Source organism: Takifugu rubripes, chromosome 13 (assembly GCF_901000725.2).
Source record: "Takifugu rubripes chromosome 13, fTakRub1.2, whole genome shotgun sequence".
In the NCBI taxonomy this organism is placed as follows: domain Eukaryota; kingdom Metazoa; phylum Chordata; class Actinopteri; order Tetraodontiformes; family Tetraodontidae; genus Takifugu; species Takifugu rubripes.
The window spans coordinates 3,909,113-3,929,168 of record NC_042297.1 but is presented as its reverse complement, the minus strand read 5'-3'; the positions used below and the strand labels follow the sequence as shown (position 1 = coordinate 3,929,168).

At 43.8% G+C, this 20,056-nt stretch overlaps 1 protein-coding gene across 1 annotated transcript in view; it reads right to left on the bottom strand.

Moving 5' to 3' along the window:
- Positions 1-20,056, bottom strand: part of itfg1 (integrin alpha FG-GAP repeat containing 1) — a 95,563-nt gene that overhangs the window by 12,289 nt on the left and 63,218 nt on the right. Inside the window, exons 13-14 of the mRNA XM_011609546.2 lie at positions 11,105-11,148; positions 8,555-8,633 (exon numbers count right to left, since the gene is read on the bottom strand). Coding sequence (XP_011607848.1) covers positions 8,555-8,633; positions 11,105-11,148 — 123 coding nt within the window. The remainder of the gene's footprint in view (positions 1-8,554; positions 8,634-11,104; positions 11,149-20,056) is intronic.

Here is a 20,056-nt window from a genome sequence, read left to right as displayed (position 1 = left end):
ACTTGGGAGAAAAGTGTGAAAGGCAAAACTGTTTGGAGTTTTATTCCCTTCCAGTGGTTGTTGTCTGTTCTTATTGGAAGGCCAGTAACACAGGGAGACTGTGAAAAGCATCAGTACAACATATAAATGGTTTAGTTTTCTCACTGTAGTCTTCCAGAGGGTGTGACTGTTCCACTGCACACCCTGCATGAAAGCTGAAGTTTAGATAGGAAGGTTTAAAATAACAGGTTGCCTCAGTTAATAACCAAGATAAGCCTACAGAATGAGCAGGGAGTGTGAACGTTGCTTCCTACAGGAGAAATAAATCAATTCCCTGCTCCATGCGGAGCCACTTCCACTGGGATGGACAGAATTAGATTTTTTGAGAGGATTGAACCTTTAAGCCAGTAACGGTTTGATGTTTTCGACAACCTGCTGCTGTCGGCCCGTGTGGACGGCTTGTACTCGACCAGGCAGCGGGGTGGAGTGGGTCCGCCTGTGCATGGGTATGTGTGCAAAGGACTAAGCAGGGGGACGTTGCAGGCAGGAAGCCTGGCTCTGTTGCACAGTGAGCTTCTGCGTGTGCATCTGTGCTCGTTGGTTTGTGCATCAACTGGCAAAGATCTGTGGCCACGACTGGAACAAAGCCATTTGACAAGGGGAGGCTGGCATGGAGTATTATACAAAGCAGCGTACAGGAGTGTCTATGTGTATGTGTGTGTGTTTATATGAACACTAGGAGAGGGTCTTTCCAGCTACGTCGGGGCCAGCGGATGCCTTGGCAGAAGATTTGACTTTCTACACCAGTGGAATCCATCAATCCATCTCTCAGAAAGCGACGCAGGTTCAGAGAAGCAGACACATTTGTGGACTACTGTGTGTGAAATTGCGTGCTGGTTTCATTTTTCGTCACCATGGAGCACATCAAGGTGATCCCTACCGCTGCGCCTTCTGTGTAATGTCAGCGACGCAGAGAAGGCGGATGATGGTCACTCCACTTTTGAGGTCTTGAGTGCTACAACACAAGGAGCAGCCCCAGGTGAACGCCCCCTGCTGGGGCTGTCACCTTTTAAGTGGTCCTCAAAGTCGTACCCTGCCCTCCTTCTGTGTCATTAGGTACCCATCTGTCAAGATACCAAAGGGGCTCACTTCAGAATAGATCCCAGGTTTATAGTTGGCTAATAGATGGTCAAGTCAGCAATTATTCCTATTGTATCTATTGGAGCGGCGTATCTCATAAATAACAAAAAGCCCTGTTATACCTAAAATCATTTGTAATTCTTATAGTGTTTAAGGGTTACGTCAAACGTCAGACAGCACTGGCTCCTCTGCTAACAGACCTTTTCCACAAAAAAACAAAACAGAAATACTTAAAGGAAACCTTTTTAAGCATCTTCTATGTAGCGACGGTAATATTAGCCAAATTCTGAATGCGTGAGCGAGATTGTTGCATCGAATGGAGTAGAAGAACAGGTGTTTATGATAGCTGTATGCATCAAATCTATGGAGGATCTATCCAGAAGCCTTATCAACTAGAGGTGTGACCACAGAGAGTGCCAGCGCCTGTTCTGGCTCATCAAAGATGGTTGGATCGCTGATGAACTCCTCCTTTTTGGATGAGTTACATTTTGCAGTGGAAAAAACTGAACAGCCCACTGAAGCATCCATCAGTGCAGCCCCATAATATCACCCCCCCATGTGAAATGCCTGCTGCAGACATTGGAACCAAATTCACGGCTTTCTCCCAATAGACGCATGTCACCCTAAAAAACAATTAAAAGGCAGGTTCAGCTTTTTGCATACAACACCCCGGTACAAAAACCATATTCAATTTGCTCACTGGAGAAAGGAACTGTTCTCTACAGTGAAAAAATAGATTAAAAAAAGGAACATCAAATTGATTATTATCATTATTAGTAGTAGGAATAGTAGTATTATCATTATTATTAGTATTATTATCATTATTGTTGCTATTATTATTATTATTGTTATTATATTTTCCACCTGGATAACTGGGAGCTTTTATGGCACAGCGTGTAAAAGTTATTTTACCCCTTGTTTCATATTTCCAGTCAAGAATGCAGACGTGACAATAACTATACAGGCGTCCCTGGTCCTGATAATATCATGATGTTATTTCTTGTGTAGTTTATCTGCTTCTTTCCCCTCTCTCTACAGGTATCGCCGCCTTCATAGCTGGATGCTGACCTGCTGACCTCCGACCCACTGACTCAACTCTTATACCAGTACTTTGTTGAATGTTGAATGTATTCCCTGATCTCTGCCTCTCCTCTCCTCTCCTCTCCTCTCCTCTCCTCTCCTCTCCTCTCCTCTCCTCTCCTCTCCTCTCCTCCCCTAACCTCCTCTCCTCTCCCTCTCCTCTCCCCCTTTGAGCCCAGAGTGGCCGATTGTGAAGACCGCGAGACGTGTTTTGTAAACTCTGAGACTGAAGTAGATAAAATGTGATGTCCTGACAGGCACGAGAAGGAAAAAAACTACAAATGTGAGAAAGGCAGAGAGAGAAAAAGACAGAGAGAGAGAGAGACTGAGGAGACATGACATCATTAGTTTGTGTCCATCAGCAGAGGACTTCTGTCACATGTGTCCTACGAGCATGGCGTAAATGTTTTACCACCTCTGGGCAGACACACACACTGGCAATATGATATATGTGTATATGTGTGTGAAATCAGGTGAAACGTTTGAATAGAATCTATAGGAAGCCAATTAATGAAAATGAAATCACAAAAACATTAAAGTCTTTAAAAGCAAAGTGACGTAAAAATCCTTCCTAAAAACGATACACACATGAATAAAAGAAATGTGATGTAAACACTGATAGAAATAATGGATTTCCCACTCTCACACAAACATCACACCCAAAAAAATATCCATTAAAACTCAAACAAAAAAAATCATCCAGATTGTCGCTATGGAACCCTTTTGCTCCCCTGATGGCGATAAAGAGGGAAAATTGCAGCCACGGAGTGAAGGAAAAAGAGACTGACATCAAAACACATGTGCTCACACCTGAAGTGTCCACATTCAGCACCCTAATCATGTCCCGTCCAACATCTGGACGCTCTCTTTGACCGTCCGTCCCTCCGTGTGTGTGTTTGAGGCACAGGACAGATTTACGGTTCTGTTCTGTGAATCTCTGGGAGTCGCCCTTGTACCATGACCTTGACCCATCGTGTGTGTGTGTGTGTGTGATTGTGACTGTGTGTATATCAAGTATTCGGACGGCATGGACATTCCAGGAAATGGACATTCCTGGAAATTTCTGCTTCACTCTAATGTAATGGAGACGAATGCAGAGAATCCATTGTCAAAAGGTAATTAAAAATAAAACTTGTGGAGGGGGATTAATTAAAGACGTAATCGACTGGCGTGAAACCAACTTTTAACAGTGATGCTCTGAGCTGTACTTTTTTTGAACGGCAACATGACAAACGGTGCACTTGTTCAGTGTGCAGAGTGTTTACCAACTAAAAATCACCAGGTTGGGGAACACCTGAGCATCTGCTGCACAGAACAATCACGACCAAATGCTAATGTCTAACAACAACAACAAAGCCAGGATGATGCTGTCTGGCAGACAGGTTTTTACCCTGCTGTAGTGATATGGTTTGTTAGCTCGTATTAAAAAGCTAAACTAATCGTGATTAAAATGTCTTTTTTCCCCTGGTGATTAATTATAATCCCAGAAGGCAGCATTATTTAAACCTGAAGAAGTGATAAGAACAGAATGAAACCCTTTGGAAGGCTTTGGATCATGCATTAAAAAAGCCTACAGTTGATTAAAGACTTAAATGTTATTGCGTAACTTTCAATTTCGGAATGTATTCGAAGAGGCTATGTGCCATTCCAATGTGTGTGAAAGCTTTCTGTATGTCCCACACACACACACACACACACACACACACACAAGTGTGAGCACAACACAAACTTCACATTAAAAATGATATGCGTGACTATATGATACGACCAATATACATACCGCAGTGGTGCCAGATAAGAAAGATTATGTAAATGTAGGTGATAATAAGGCTGGAGGTGATGATGGCGAGGAGGAAATAATGGAGAGAAAAAGTCAGGAGTGAGAGAAAGAGAACATGGAGGAGAATAGAGAATCACGCTGAAGCGGATCTACTCCAGCTTGACTGCATCTGCACGGCTGATGGCTGATTCCTTCGCTTGTCCACCTCTTTGTGGACTGCTGCCTCGCCTCTCCTCTCATCTTCCATCATTCTCTTTTGTTCCGTCCATTTCTGCAATTCTCTCCTTTTCTCTGTGCTTTCTGCTCTCAGCTCTGTCCTCTCACCTCTTTCCAATCCTTTTGATTTCTCTCATCCAAATGTTCCATCTTGCAGCCAGATTACAATCTCTCCACCGTCCATATGCTATAAAGTGCTGTGAAAAGAACCGCAAACCCGAAGACGGCCTGATGAAGTCTCCAAAAAGGGTTATGCCAAGTATATAAATCAGTATTTGCTGCTTTTTTTATAGCATTATCGGCATGATACGGCAAAAACCCCCACAAACAATCATAGTTTAAATTGAAGTACCACATCAATGTGTTTGCAGCCCAGCATCTTCCAAAGCAGGAAAGGTTAAGACGGATCGCTTTAGATGGAAGAGTTTCTTAAAGGTTATGCATGTGTGTGCAGTGCCCACTGTGTATGTGTGTAGGACAGTGAAGCATCACTAATCAAGTGAACTCATTAGCCTAATTGGACAGTCTGCAGTGAGCTCTACGTTCATCTGGGTTCATTATGTGTCTCCTCCCTGTGTACACGAGCACACTCTCCCTTTTTTCTGCATGCCTTTCCTGCTTCTCTCTGCATAAAAATCTTTGGCATCAGGCGCAAGTTTTCTCCCATTATCAGGTCACGGTTTGCGAACCCAAAATGGTCCTATTGCAACAAATTTGGGGTTGCTGAAACCAGCAGTGTTGTTGTCAGCAGCTGAAGTTCCATACAAGAGCACTAAACTGTACGATCCTGAAAAGGAAAGTGTGTAATTTGTCAAACCTTGTAAGAAGGCAGAACGTATGTGTGTAATTTAAACCTGACACTTGTTATATAGAGAGCTTTGCTTGTAGCTATGGCAACAGCTAAGACAGGACTGATGCCTTGATACATCTTAAAAATTAGGTTTCCCACACATTTTTCATGGTCAAATTCAAGGACAATCAAGCACTTTCAAAGGTCCTTTTCAACATTTCCCAGCACCTAATCGCAAAAAATCAGGGTAAAATACACATCTACAAGGATAAATACAATCATGACTATATTTTCTACAATATACATGAAATTATCATCCAAAATTGTGCTTAAAAAATATAGGTTTCAGCACTTTCAGCACACTTTTCGGGCCTTGAAAAGAACATTGACATTCAAGCATCTTCAAGGATTTCAAGCAAGCGGTCAGATACTCAATAACAGATAAGTAGAACTTAAGAAAAACATTTCTTTAACTGTCTGGACAGGTGAATAACTGGGAGTGAGGTGCTTTCACTGGTCTTTATGCTTATCAAATACAATCCTAATGTTTCAAATATAGTCTCCGGGGAGACTGAGAGAGAAGAATTAAAAGGTTGGCGAATAACAACAACTATTAATCTTAAGCAGCCAAACTGCCTCTTTTTCCTCCCTCAGCAGGAGTCAGCAGATAATGAGGTGTGAGGGTGTCAGAATCACAGCCTCCGCCCATCCATCCAACCTGCTTAGTAAGGGGCAAGGCACGCACACACACACACCCACACACACACAAGGTCATATGAAACAAATGTCACACACACACACACACACACGGGAGACACTTTGTACAGAAATGCTGGCAGATCTGCTGTTGACCTTTCTGGTCTGATAAGATGACGGCATTATCATCGTGTGTAACCGTTTGTCAGAGTGTGTGTGTGTGTGCATTGTGTGTGTATGTGTGAGTCCAAACCAGGTGTTGTCTCTGTCATCTTGACAGCTTATTTCTGAGACACCAACATTTATCTTATGTTGAGCAGTAAATATTTAAATTACTTTCTCCAAAAAACGTGCGTACATTATAGCACACAACATATTTCAACTTGATTTACTCCCACAAAATGCTTCCCTATATATTTAGACTGTCTGCAATAAACAGTCCACATTTGACAAGACAGGGAGGAAATGAAACTCGCATCCATTGAAGCAACAGTTGTAAAATAAGTCAATTAAACATCTACAGACACCTCAGAGTGGAGCAGCAGGTACAATTAAAAACTGTCGACAGCAACAAAATCAAATCAAGGAACTATTGTGAGGAAGCAGAGAGCACAACAGCAAACTACGGAGCTGAAGTCGGAGGTTTCGCTGCACAGAATGACAGTTGCTACTGCACCTTTGGTGACGCGGCATTTAGCGCAGATGTGATCCACCAAGTGGATCTCGGATCATTCAAAAATTCCTCTTCCCGCTCTGTCTCGCAGTATAATCGGTCTCACTCTTTCTCTGTATCAGGAGGGTGAAGGGTAAGTGAAGTTCGCTGGGCCCCGACGGAGAGGCCCAGACACTGTCGGTGTGTGTGTGCGTGCGCGCGCGTGTGTATAAGTGTGTGTGTTTGTCCCACCATTGCTCATCTCTGGCAGCCTTGCAGGCTGTTCCCCAGGCCACGAGCTACAGAATAAATACACTTGAAATCATCTCACACACACACGCACACGCACACGCACACACACACACACACACACAGCATGCTCTCTGGCAGTGTTTTACTACAGTTAAATGAGGGGTCTGGGGAGTTGTGTCAGTAAAGCCCTCAGCTACTCACACTATCCTCCTCTCAACTCCAGTCAGTCACAAACTGGAGAGAAGAAAACAGGAGGGAAACAGAGTCGTGGTTGGAAAACCACACAATGCCAGAACTTTGAATGAGAGGCTTTTGGGTCAAACAGACACTAAGTAGGGATTGCTTCACTGAGGGACACCAATATGAGGGTCCAGGAGTAAATATGTTCATCTTTATCAAAGGTCTATTTTATTCCTGGTAAAAAACAAATGTGTTTGGAAACTGCCTAAAAGGACCAGAACCCAGCGCTGTGCTGTTTAATAGCAGGAGTCTCCTACTCCACCAGTGTTCTATATCCTGCTTCACTTCATCTCTGTTCTCAAAATTGGTTTTTGCCTTTTAGCAGTAAAGTGGTTTCTGGAGTCTTGGGACAAGTTCAAATTTAAACTGTGACAGTTGGTTATTACAATCATGGTGCCTGAAATGGTCTGACACTACATCACATATGCACCAATCTCATGTATTCTTCCCTTTTACGTTTCCAGCTGCTTCCAAATATTGTTTCTATCTGTTTATGTGGAGAAAAAATCTTTTTCTTTCAGATTTTCCTCAAATAAACTGGTCAATAAAGTTGCTTTCTTAGATTCTTTAAGGGTCGATGTGCTTTTTCACCATAACTGGAACTAAGAAGGTTTTAAATTATTACTTTTTTCTCCTTAGTTTAATAAAAAATCATGTTCATAGTTTATTTGATTACCCAAAAAGGAAAGCTGCACTGGTCCATAAACATATAAATGATTTATATTGTCATGATAAAGACACAGAATAGAATATTTATGTTGATGACACCAGGTCATTGCTGGACATATATGTATAACTCATAATCAGGACAGATAAAGCTATGAAATATACTGATTTATTATTTCATTCATGTCAACTTCACTAGTAGGTGAATTAAATCTGACAAAAATCCCTCCTACATGCACACGCACACACGCACACACACAGAGGTAGAGGCAGACAGACAGAAAGAGAGAGACCGAATGAGAGCGAGAGACTATAAATATCACTGACTCTAGGCTGTCAGGGCATCTTGTTCTCATCGTGCTCTTCGTCCTTCTCCCAATGTTACATCAACTAGGTTAACTGCAGCTAACACAGCACAGCGGCGCTCTCCTCTTTGTCCCGTCTCATCGTCCCATACATCTCTCTCTTTTATCTATCATTCCATTCTGATTAGTCTGAAAAAGCAGCCGAGCATTCATCAGCCCATGAAATTGCTCGGTGGTCCAACTGTCAGAACATAATCTATGTGGCAGGATTTGTCATCTGCTATCAGGTCTGAGTGTCTCTCCCAGCCCTCCTGATCTCTAATTCAGCCAAATGGATAGAGACAGCATCAAAACCAACTAAAGGACATTAACCAAATGTAAATAGTTGAGCTTACCGTACTTACAAGGATGCATCTCAGCTATGTGCCTAAGTTTGTTGATAACAGTACTAAATGAAAGAAGTCCTATTTATTTAGTGAAATATGAAATATCCGCTTGAGGTAGGCAACGATAAGGTCACGTCTTTCAAATCGTCCTGCTGATTAATAATTTCGATCCCTGCAGTAATATTTGCACAACTCAAAGAGGCCTGTAATTGATGGGAGGATGATGGAGGATGCTGGAACGTTGTTAGGGAAGACATTATTATCTTAAAGTGATGTGTGCTGTAAAATCCAGGCAGTAGCATCTCTTTCTAACCGCTCTATTGCTTTTGTGGTCGCTACCCCGTTGAGGAGCTGCACAAAGAAAGCTCTTACCTGAGGCGTTCTTCAGGTCGCCGTTAGAGTCCACGGTGGTGTACATGACGTACGGGCCTGGCTGGTTAACACCAAACGGCTGCAAACACAAAGCAGATATGTTTTCCCCACAAGCCAGACAGAAGATGGGCATCAGTTCTTGGACATCAGGGACCATCAGCTGGTTCTGAGTTGCACTTTTCATCCTTTTCAGTGAGTGTAATTCTGCTTTCACACGTGTCGACCCGGACTTTGTAACGTGGGAATGACCTCCAGCTGAGAGCATGACTGTTTAATTCCTCCCTCACATATGTCATGGCGTGGGCAACATCATCATTACACCTTTATGTGCGCCGGAACACAGCGGGGTAAACAATGCACAGCTTGAATGCCAGTGAGTCGATGGTCAGCATTGTTGTTTTAATAATAATAATTTAGCAAAGGTGGATGGAATCTGAGGCTAATCTGGAAAGATTGGCATTTACATTTGACTAGCTTGTCAAATTTATTGCTCCAGTGATGAGGCTACTAAGCGAAGGAGTCTCAAGGTTTTTCTTAAAAAAAAAAAAAAAATTAAGTTAGCAAATAATGTGCCTGTGTGACGCTTAAATTCCTGACAACAGTTGAGGACGTGGACGGCACCTGTGATAAAGCTGAGAGCTGGAGGGCTTAAGAGTTTTAGCCAGTGCTAAAATAATTTAGTAAAGTTCATAATAGGTCCACTCAGTGTGTGCCACGCTGGCAATGTCACCATAAATAACTTTGTCTTCTTCTCAGCAGACAGCAGCAGTTTGCAGATATCGTAAGAGTGTCAGTGCGCTGCCATTTCATAATAAAAAGCTGTGTCATATCACAACACAAGCTGTAAATAAACAATCTCAGATCGGTGGGATTTCCCTGAGCACGACGTATTTCACATATGCCTTTGCTTTTCACATCGAGTAGCTGCACATTTGAATTGTTGGAAAAAACAGGGAAAGATTTTTGCCCTTCAGAGATCAGTCTCTGTTGACAGGATGTCCAAAATGGCAGCGCTAATGGCAGGAACCTCAACCTCATCAGGTATTTTAGCGGACGGCTTTCATATTGCTGGCGTCCCGCTAATTTCCAAATGCCGCGACAACCTTTTCAGAGTGCCGAAACGACCTGACCCGAATCGGCTGCTTTTGTGCGGTGTGAAAAGGGCTTAAGTTTGTTAAGTTTGTCTTATTCTTAGTGAGCATAAACAATGTGTGACTGCAGGGACATTTGTCTGTCTGTGTGGGCGAAAAGAAGAAGCCGAGTCTTATCTCTTCATTATAGAGGAATGGCGACTAATAAAGGGCTCTGTCAAGCAGCCATTCGCAGTACACTGGCTAATCACGAGCCCGTTGCTAACAGGCATGTGCTGCAACAAAGAGCCAAACCTCTGTGCTGTGACACCGAGCAGCGGGGTGAGGGATGAATAGAAATGAGGTCAAAAAAGAGAGGGAGACGAGAATGCCACAGAGGAGAAGATTAGTAGGCTCAAAGAAAGACAGGGGAAGAGAGGTGTGACTAAGAAGAAGAGGAGCTGGAGAGTGAAATGAAAAGATAGAGGGGTGATGGATGGGAAAGGAGAGGAGTAAAAACAGCTGAAAGCTCCGCTCGTCTGCAGCATCCATCAGCCCTTTCAACAAGCGGCTGAAGACTAGACAGAACAGCAAAATGACTCTCACATCAGACCCTCTCGCTGGTGTCACAGCTAATGTGTTGTGCAAAGCAGGATTTCTGTCGGCGAAATGGGGAGGCCGTGGCCATGCCCGCCTCCACGCGAATATACGACGTATAAAGAACGAAAAGTGTCTGCTCCCACGCTGGGATGGCGCCACGTACGGCTTCATGGGTGTTTTACATGCAAAACCTCCGCAGCTGAATGAGCATTAGCTATCCATATGACAAAGAATAGATGTATGTTTGAGGCTAGTTTCAGTCTGTTTTTTACCTTTTGTGTCTCAAAGTTAAAGAGAGGAGTTAAATGTCAAAAGCTCATATATCTGGGGAAGCTTTCCCTGATTGCATTAACCTGTGTTGCCCTGTAAGACCTCTTAGATGAGTCCCTCTGGTGGCTTTTAAAGTAAAAAAAAAGCAGAGGGAGCTTTATGGACACCACATCAACACGTGGGTACGATAACACCGAGTGTTTACCAGTCCTTCCATTTAAAGCTGTCACCCTGACAGGGAGGGGATACAGTATAGATCTGTGGGCGAGCACAAAAGGAAGAGATTCCATTTTTGTAGTTCATTTACAGGCTGCTCTAAATGATCGCTACTTTACATATAATGAGGAGCTTACACTGCCCCGCAGCTCAGAACGACATCATTTATTCAAATCCCCTTCGCTAATTTCCTGAATATAAAGTTGATTCTTCCCTGAGACAATAAGTACGGCAAGCAGTGGGAATATTTCAGCTTCCGTCGAAGAAAAAGACACAGAACGTAAGCTTTTAATAGGGGGGAGCGCGCGGAAAGACAGTAAAGATTCCACTGACTCACTGGGCAGGATGTTCCAAAACACAGATTTATGTGAGGAAACAATGGAATATTTGTTACCATGACATCTTCTGGACAATCGTTGGAGCAGAGGCCGCTGAGCACTGAAAAAGACACAGATTGCAAAGAGTCAGGCATCTTTTTCAAGGTTCCAGATGCAACACAACAACCCACTGAGAAGCAAATGCGACTTCACTCTGACGACAAATGACGCGAATCAGTTGAAATGAGACATGTTCCTCACACTTACCCTGTATTTCCTATAGTTTAATTAACCTTTCAGGGTATTTGTTATGGACAAGAATGGCATGGAGTGGCTTGGAGAATGAAACACAAGTTGGCCATGATGAGAAACAGATAAATTAATGTGCGAACCATTACTGCCGTATGCGCCTCTGCTAGGAGAGCATTTTATAATTTGTGTGTGTGCAAGTGAGGTGAGAAACAAAATCTGCTGAATTGCTAATCAGTCATTAGAGAAGTGACTTTATTAGCATACTAATAGGGTCCTGGGTCGAGGGTGCCTTGATTTGCTTGATGGAGTCCCACTAAAGCCCAGAACCCTATTAATAAGGTCTGCTACCAGAGCAAACAGCAAATAAACACTGTCCAACGTGAACACTGTCAGGTGTACTGTACAGATGAAACCGTGCTCGTAAGCCTGGCTGGTACCAAAACACCAATGCGGTCCAACAACCCAGCAAAACGAGCGCCAGTGCTGGGATAACGGCAGCTGTCCCCAGTTAGAATGTGAATCTTCACGACAAAGTCAAGCGTAGAATCTGACTTAGACCTCTTAATCTGTGTGTCGGTCTCTGTCGCATAGCAGCGTCGTTCTAGCCTTCATTCCACACCAGTAGAACGCTGCACTATACAATTAAGCACTCAACACATACTGGAACTATAATCAAAGGCTGTTTAAAGAGGAACATTTATTGGCTGTCTTTTTTAAGAAAACACGCGCCTCTGTTTCTTTACATTTTCCAGTACACAGCCGTTTACTGTCTATGCCTATAGAATGGAAGAATAGCAGAAATACAAAGGACAAGTACAATTGGTTCCGAATTCGAGGATAAAGTAATGTAGCTCAGCAAATACCACAGAAGAATTTGCTCCATTTCTGATATCTGATGTTTCTGAAGGCTAAAGGATGTTATTGTCTGTTGGCGTTATCTAACTCTTTCAGCCTGGGTCCAACACATCCAGGCTCTGATGTCACCACTCGGGATTCTAATTACATTTGCTTGAACATCTTGTAATTGAATACAAAACAGTGTGAACGGAGACGTTTAGAGGAGCATGATGGCATGAAAGGCTAAATTAAGCAAATGAACATTAGCACCTTGGTATCGTCGCACCAAGGAAACCCATCGCTGCATGTTGCTGGCGCCATTAACACCAGACTCACCGATGTACGCACAGGGTCCAGGTGTAAATACTGCATTGCACCATTTTTTCCTTTTGTGCTCCCTCATTTTTGTAACCTGGTGTTGTTACTTTCTGTGAATAAGCAATAGGTTTTTTTTCAGGCTTTGATTTAAAAAGCAATGACTTATGTGTGGCAAAAGGAAAATTTACCTCTTTGAAGTCTACAAGCTTATTAAATATGTGCCTGGAGCTGTATTTTGATGGCGCACCAATCAAACACACGTGTGTTCCATGACCCAAACTGACCACGCTGCATATGAGCGCCGTCATTGCAAAACAGCCTGGAAAAAAATGGGAAAACAGATGCGTTGTCATTTAACACAAAAAATCAGCTCGTTGTCAGGGACATTAACAGTTACTCCGCCTATAGCAGCACGGAACCTAAAGATGACAGCACCCCAGGAGCTAAATCAGCTGAGAAAGAGTTGACAGATGTGGGATTAAATGGAAGGTTATGATGTGGTTATTTGCATGGGAAATGATCCAGCGCTGTGTTTTTTTCTGCTGAGGCCACATCAACACATCACAGGATCTGGACCAAAGTCATCTATGAAGGACACGCGTGATCAATACATCATAGGGGTGACATTATCCTTGGCTTCCTCCTTTCAGAGGTAAAGCTGCGATGCCACTGTCACTCACGCACAGGGATACCTTCGGTGGAATTGTGTCACCTTTTTATTTGTCAGGAAATGGAAGGTGATGCTGCAGTAATGAGAAAGTAGAGCTTGGCTTATAGCACTAATCTGGCCGTGATGATGAAAAGAATATCAATTATAAAATGGTTACTGCTGAAAATAGAAAGACTAAAGAAATGGCGGATGAAAAGGTTGGAAAAGTCAGGCATCTTTTGTCCAGTTATGGGCTCTGATAGTTGAACCTCCCTTTCCCAGTGGTTTTATACATTCACGTCGTGATAATTCAGCCTTCCATCAGTTCATTGTTACGATTTGTGAGACTCCTTTTGAGGGAAATATTCGGACACCTGGAGCCTTTTTCAAGTCCAAATCGCTATCTCCCAGGTAACGGGAAGAAGAGACTGTCGTAGTTAAACACAACACGACTCAAGTGACAAGATAAATCTTGGTGGTTAAAGTTACCAGCCCAAGAAAACCTCAACCTTTTTAGCTTGCCTGATTTCACAGTGAAGTATGTTAAAACACTTCCCAGAGGAGTCAAATGCAACTGTCTGCATTTAAAAAAACACCCAAGGAATGATGTGAGACATCTCTGAACAAAACACCGGGGGGGGGAAAACAAGAATGCTGGTGCTTGAAAGAACCGGGAGGAACAGCTTGAAACCGAAGATGGTGACAGGGAACTTTCGGGGAAACAAGCCAGAAGATTTTGGAGCGTCAATCCAAAGGGAGGGGTTTTAAAGTGATGCGAGAGCAGGATCCGGTTCTTCTGCTGTGTCAGATTTCAGTGACATTTTAATTTCATGTGCAGACCTAATAATGTTACATCACAACTGACACTCCATGGAAATAACGCTGTCGGGGCACTCTCCCCGTGTCAAACCCATCTATTTCCTGCCAAATGTGAAAAAGCCAGCGATGTCAGAGCGGAGAGAAGGCGCCACAGAAACCCCGCTGAAGTCGTTTGTGGCAGTAGGGAACTTGAATTGAATCAGTGAGGGGCGTCGCACAGACTTCCCATTAGGAATTCCATAACATAAGAATACTCCAGAGACGGGCGGATGACAACACATGGATGCAGACGTCCTTCACATCTCAACAGGCATGACATTGCTCCAGGGAGCCGACGAATCTGTGTCAGGGTTTTCACACCTCCGCGCAGAAAGGTCGCCCAAACCCAACGCTGAGCTCTGGCGGCTTCTCATGTGAACCCGCTTAGTTCATCAGACCTCGATCCACCGCTGACGCGTAACAAGCGTGTCGCAGCTCCTGCGTGTCCGAAACAACAGGAGAAGCTCCGACGCGTCCTGTAGGGATGATGCTGTCTCTTGTCAGTCCAATTCGCTCTGTCTTTTGACATTCAGAGCTGTTACTCTGTTTCTACCACTCACACACACACACACACACACACACACACACACACACACACACAGAGGTGAGCCTGGTGTCTGGGGCTGCATCTACTGATGGCGGCTCTTGTGCAGGACTGACCTAACACACTACTTTTCATCCCTGTCACTCTGTTGTGATCTGACAATAATCTGCAGGTGAGATGGGGGGGGGGGCATTTGTGCTCGACACAGCATGGAACGACTGGTCCCAGTGTGAGTGTACTCTCAGACGTCCAGAGAGATATCAATGCAAGTATGCCAGTCGTAGAGTCAAGGATGAACGGATGTATAACAATAAAGGTGCTGTTTAGGACTCCCAGTGAAACGAAAAGCTAACAGTGTAACACAGGCATCACACGCTAGCAAGCCACCTTTTTATCCTTGTGTATTACAGCACTTTTCTGAATCTATCTTTAAACAAACCAACAAACAAAGAAATGGGCAAACCAACAAGGCAAAACATAAGGTAAGTCAAAGTGAGAGGAATAAAAGTGTAGTTCAAATGCCTCCAGAGTTACATGTTCCTTTCTCTCCGGTTTGTCTTTATCTATTAGAATCACATATAACTGCAACCATCTACGTGTCCTAAAGCAAATACACACCCAGCCGCTGAGCAGTCGCTACGCTAACATCAGGAACAATACAGACACACACTGAAGGAGAAACAGAAAGAGATGGACAGCCCTTGTAGAGACCGAGCATGCTGTGTCAGCACTAATGGCAACCAGTGTTGAGTTGATGAGAGCCAAAGGACACACACTGCACACACACACACACACACACACACACACACACACACAAACTTCCAAATGCAACACTGTGACGGCTGAGTGGTGTTTGCTGCGAGATGCTCATCATCTCCAGTTGCCCTCGGGCTGCCTTCACTGACTGCAAGGCTACACACACACACACACACACTCACACTCACACTCACACTCACACACACACACACACACACACAGACACACACACATGCATACACAAACAGTCCTTTAATATAATATGTATTTAATTCTTAACGGTTTGGTGGGAGTAGAAACCATTTGAGCTCCCAACAAACCAGTTTGTTCTGGTCTCCCAGGTGCTTTCAACAGTGTAGTTGACTCTTTGCGAGACCTTATTGATTAATATGACCCGGATAGACAATCTTAGACTCACTACTGATTGTAGCCCGGTTACTGACAAGAGAAACCTTTCACGACCTGACGTCAAAGCGCTTTCCTGTATTTGCTTGCAACATTATTTGGGAGTAAGTACAAAAGTAAGTATGATAAAACCAGGAATGCTGCATGTGAGTATACAATTGCAAGAAACGATTGAAGGCTCTGCTACACAATCACATCGTGATAAAACTGCTTTCCTCATGCAAGCCTGACTTAGAAATGAGGCTGTTTCACATGTTGCACAAATAGATCACTACTGTGGATAATTCCTCTTTCCCCACCGACATTTGGCTGGATGCTTGATGATGAAGTCATGACACTATCATTTTTTGATGCCTGAACCCTCACTGCTTCTCCAAAATGGCCTTGCCTGAAAGTAAACACATCAGCGAGACGTTGGCGGGGATGTTGATTCAAACAGCCACCGAACATCACAAAGTGATGTTGGACGGGGAGCTGTTGCGTCATCATGTCAAGTCTAAGGCTGGCAGAGCTTTACACACATGAAGGTTTCACGAATCCCACAGACGACTGTGACTATTGTCTGCGCGTGTGAGGGGGGGACAGAAAGATGAGTCAATTGAATCATAAAACCAAGATAATTTGAACCTCTGCTTTGTGTTTTCATCCAGTGAATCACTTTGCTAAGTGGTCTCTCTGCCCACAAGTTCAAATCTCAGCAGATGGAAGCACGAATAAAAATAAACGCGTCGAACAAAAATTCACTTACAGTAGACAAAACTCCATAATTGTCATTTAAGATCAAGCAGACATGCAAAAAAAAATGCTTTTGATCAAAAGATGCAACCAAACAAAGAAGAACTCGAAGCGATGGGTCATGGAAATGTTACAGTTTTATCCTTTTGTTAGAGGAAGAAAAATGACTGTAATAATTGGGATAATATATTCTGGTGGTGACTTTTGTTGACAGAACCATCACTGCAACATAAGCTGCTGTTGGCTGACATTTGGACAAAGATGGTGCAGGAACAGGAACACCCACTCAGCTGCCTTTATGTGTCGCAGCATAAACAGTGAACGTGTTCACACCAGACTGAACATACAGCCTCCAGTTAAATCCACCTCCGGACCGCAGAGCCAATTCCAAAGACTTCACACAAATCCCCAAATTGTCATTTGGATGAAAAGAAAAGGGAATAAATAACAGCTCTGACTAACAAACAGAGAGAGAGGCAGGAGGAGGACAGGAAACAGGTCTTCAAAAAGGGGGTGAAAGGGTAGAAAAATGAGGACTATTCTAAAATGTGGACAGAGGAGAGGGCTTGAGAGGAGGAACGTACCACCGAAAAGGACAAAAGGAGTGGGTAACAGGCCACAAGAGGATCAAATGCCAAAAGACTGGATGTGGTAAAAGAGGAGAAGAAGAAAGGGAAAAGGGAGGTGAAATGTGCAGGGGGGAGAAAAAACCATGAAAAGCTCGCAGATGTTTCTCAATGCAGCTAATCTGCATCCTAATAAGTAAGCAGGAAACTAATCAAGCCGTACATTTCTGTCTGTCACTCTCTTCCCCTTCATCTGTTTTTCCTCTCTCTCACACGTGCACACCCTCCCTTTTTCATCTGCACTATCACTCCATCCTTCTATCTAATTTTGGATTATATGATTTCTCCCATTTCCTCCTTCCTCAGCAGTAATCATCCATCCATCTGTCCACCCTGCAACCACTTTCTGCCTCATTCTCTTTTGCAGCTTAAAGTGGAACCACTTTACTGTGACCTCCAGTGAACTCTGCTGCTCCACACAAGAAGTAAAGATACAGAGTGATACGATCGACTGTGTGGATAATATACCAGAAAGGCTTACATTTTGCCATTAAACTTTAAAGAATAGCTACAAACGTACACAATTCTTTTACGATCTAAATTCATGCCTGACTCTCTCTTCGGGTTGAAGGTTTCGGCAGAGGGAAGTGTTATATCATAGTGTGCGCACAGATGCCCGACCAGGTCAGATCCAGGTCATCTCAGTATGAAAAGCTCAGCAAGATTCCAAGTGTGCAGGAGGCAGGCGTGAAGGTTCGACACGATGGATCTGAACCAACAAGTCTGTGTGCATCGCCGGCCTTCCCACGCAGACGCACACCTGAAAGCGTGACACCGAGTCAATCTTTTTGAAGAAAGAAAAATCAGCGGTCGAGGATCTGGAGATGGAAAAAAGACTCCGTTTTACTGGCAAAGATATCAGGCGCCGAGTCCGAATTTGAGGGTGGAATCACGTGATATATCGTGCATATTGCTGCGGAAAAAGATACATAAACAATGCCCCTCCAGGGGATTCAACGGGAGGAGAAGGTGAGAGGACAGAAACATTGACACCCTGTAACACCTGACAGACTTGTGTCTTTTTTTAGTGGTTGTTGTCTGCCTGAAAACAACAAACAACACAAGAGAAAAGGACATAACACTGATATAAAGGAGGGAGGTGGAGGAACAAAGCTAAAGAGAAATTTGGTGGAGCGAGCGTGTTTTGATGTGCAGCGTGACAGACATGGACATGTGAACAGCGGTGGTTTGAACACATGAAAACAAAGTGCAAGAGGAGGAGGAGGAGGAGGAGGAAGATGAGGACAAGTCAAGGTCCCACAGATACAGCCCAGTGCACAAAGGCCACAATAATCTGCCTCTTTCACATCTGAAATATCCTCTCAGCGGACCTCTATTCAATAATGGCTGCCACAACATTTCTGATTCTTTAGATTAGATTATCAATTTACATTAAGTCCACATGAATTTACTCGAAACATAAATTAGAAAGTACTGAAAAGACATCCAAGACAACCTTTGTCCGAGTCAAACAGTCCTCTTGAGCAAAATTGTATTCTGGATTCTGCCCAAACCTCAGTTGTGTTTTTGGAGGGTTATTGCCAATCCTTTGAAGAATTCTGTTCAAGTAAATCAAGTTTGCGTGTGTGTGCGGAATTGTAGAGAAAATTCAGCCTGTGAAGAGGTGGTCAGCTCAGAAAGATTTCCTTGAACTCCCGCTTTCCTGGATTGACATCAGCATCAGCGCAGAAATATCACCGACAGAAGGCATCAGAGATGCGACGTAGCTGCTCTCTACAGCCGACTCCGACGTGTCACATGAGCACAAAAGTTACCTTCAAGTTGGCTAAAAACAGCGTTGTGATCAATAGAACTGACAGAAGGTGCTGGGACACGCTGGTGCTAACTTTAGATGCGCTGCGGCAGCGTCATCCATCAAAGTTTGGCTAAGGGAAGCTTCTCAAGTGGCTGAGAACACAGGACCTCCTAACATTTGACTTAAAGACAACTTCCTGATATTTATTATGCCATTAGCAGTACGCGGTAACATATAAAACCCTCTCTTTTTCCAAAATATCCTGTGCCTGAGGCAGTCTGGAGATCCATACGCTGTTTTCTGATGTCAGATCCAGACCCACACGGCAGAGGACTGTCAACCCCAGCTGACCACCCCACAACACAGACCAGGACAATGCTGAAATCAATAATAGCATTAGCACCCACATCCCCCGCACACGCTGTGGAAAAAGCTCTGCCAGGGTGGGGGGTACCCACAGGACGTGCCAGATACCTGCTATGAGCATTAGCAAAGACGGTGAGTGGGGAGTGTGGAGCTCAGAATCCAGGCTATGAACCCCCCCAAGAGACACAGGAAGTCTGCAGCATGACACAAACAAACCACCGTGAGATGCTCCCAGCATGAGGGTCACTCATGTTTTATGTAGGAACTATATTTCACACAGTAAGACTACTTTTTTTTCATCCTACTGAGTAGCTGTAATGCCTCATTCGTGCTCGTGATGCCATTTCCTTTCAGTCGGATCTGTACTCCCTATCAAGGTTAGTGAAAATGTAGGTATGCTAGTTGTGCTTTCTGGGGTGCGGCAGTGATTTAAGCGTGTGTGATTCTGAATGCAGAGCAGCAGCTGAAGCCCCTCCTCTCCATTCCAACAAAGACAAAACAACAACTGCTCACCAACTGTGCTGAAAGTGGAATGGATGAGCGGCGCTCACTCATACTAATGAGCAGAGCAGATTGAAGGATTAAACTGTGCAGAGGCCCACCCAAGTGCTGAACTATTTTTGCTTCCCACAAATGTCACCAACGTGGTACCGGCATTTTCAATTCAAAGGAAGTTATCCTGATTCTCACTCAAAGACATTAATACAAAGGACGACACAAGAAAATAGGTTGAACTGAGATTATTCTCTTTCCGGGTGATGAAGCTGCTTCTAGTCAGACAATATCAGTGGGAAATCAAGGTTAAGTTGTCCCTGAATCACAGAACAGCAGCAAGCAGTGTACGGCGCCCTTTTCTTAGGATTAGTGAAAATATTCTTGTCTGTGATGCAAAGAAATAACTAAGGTTATTTCCTTGGCATTTCTGGC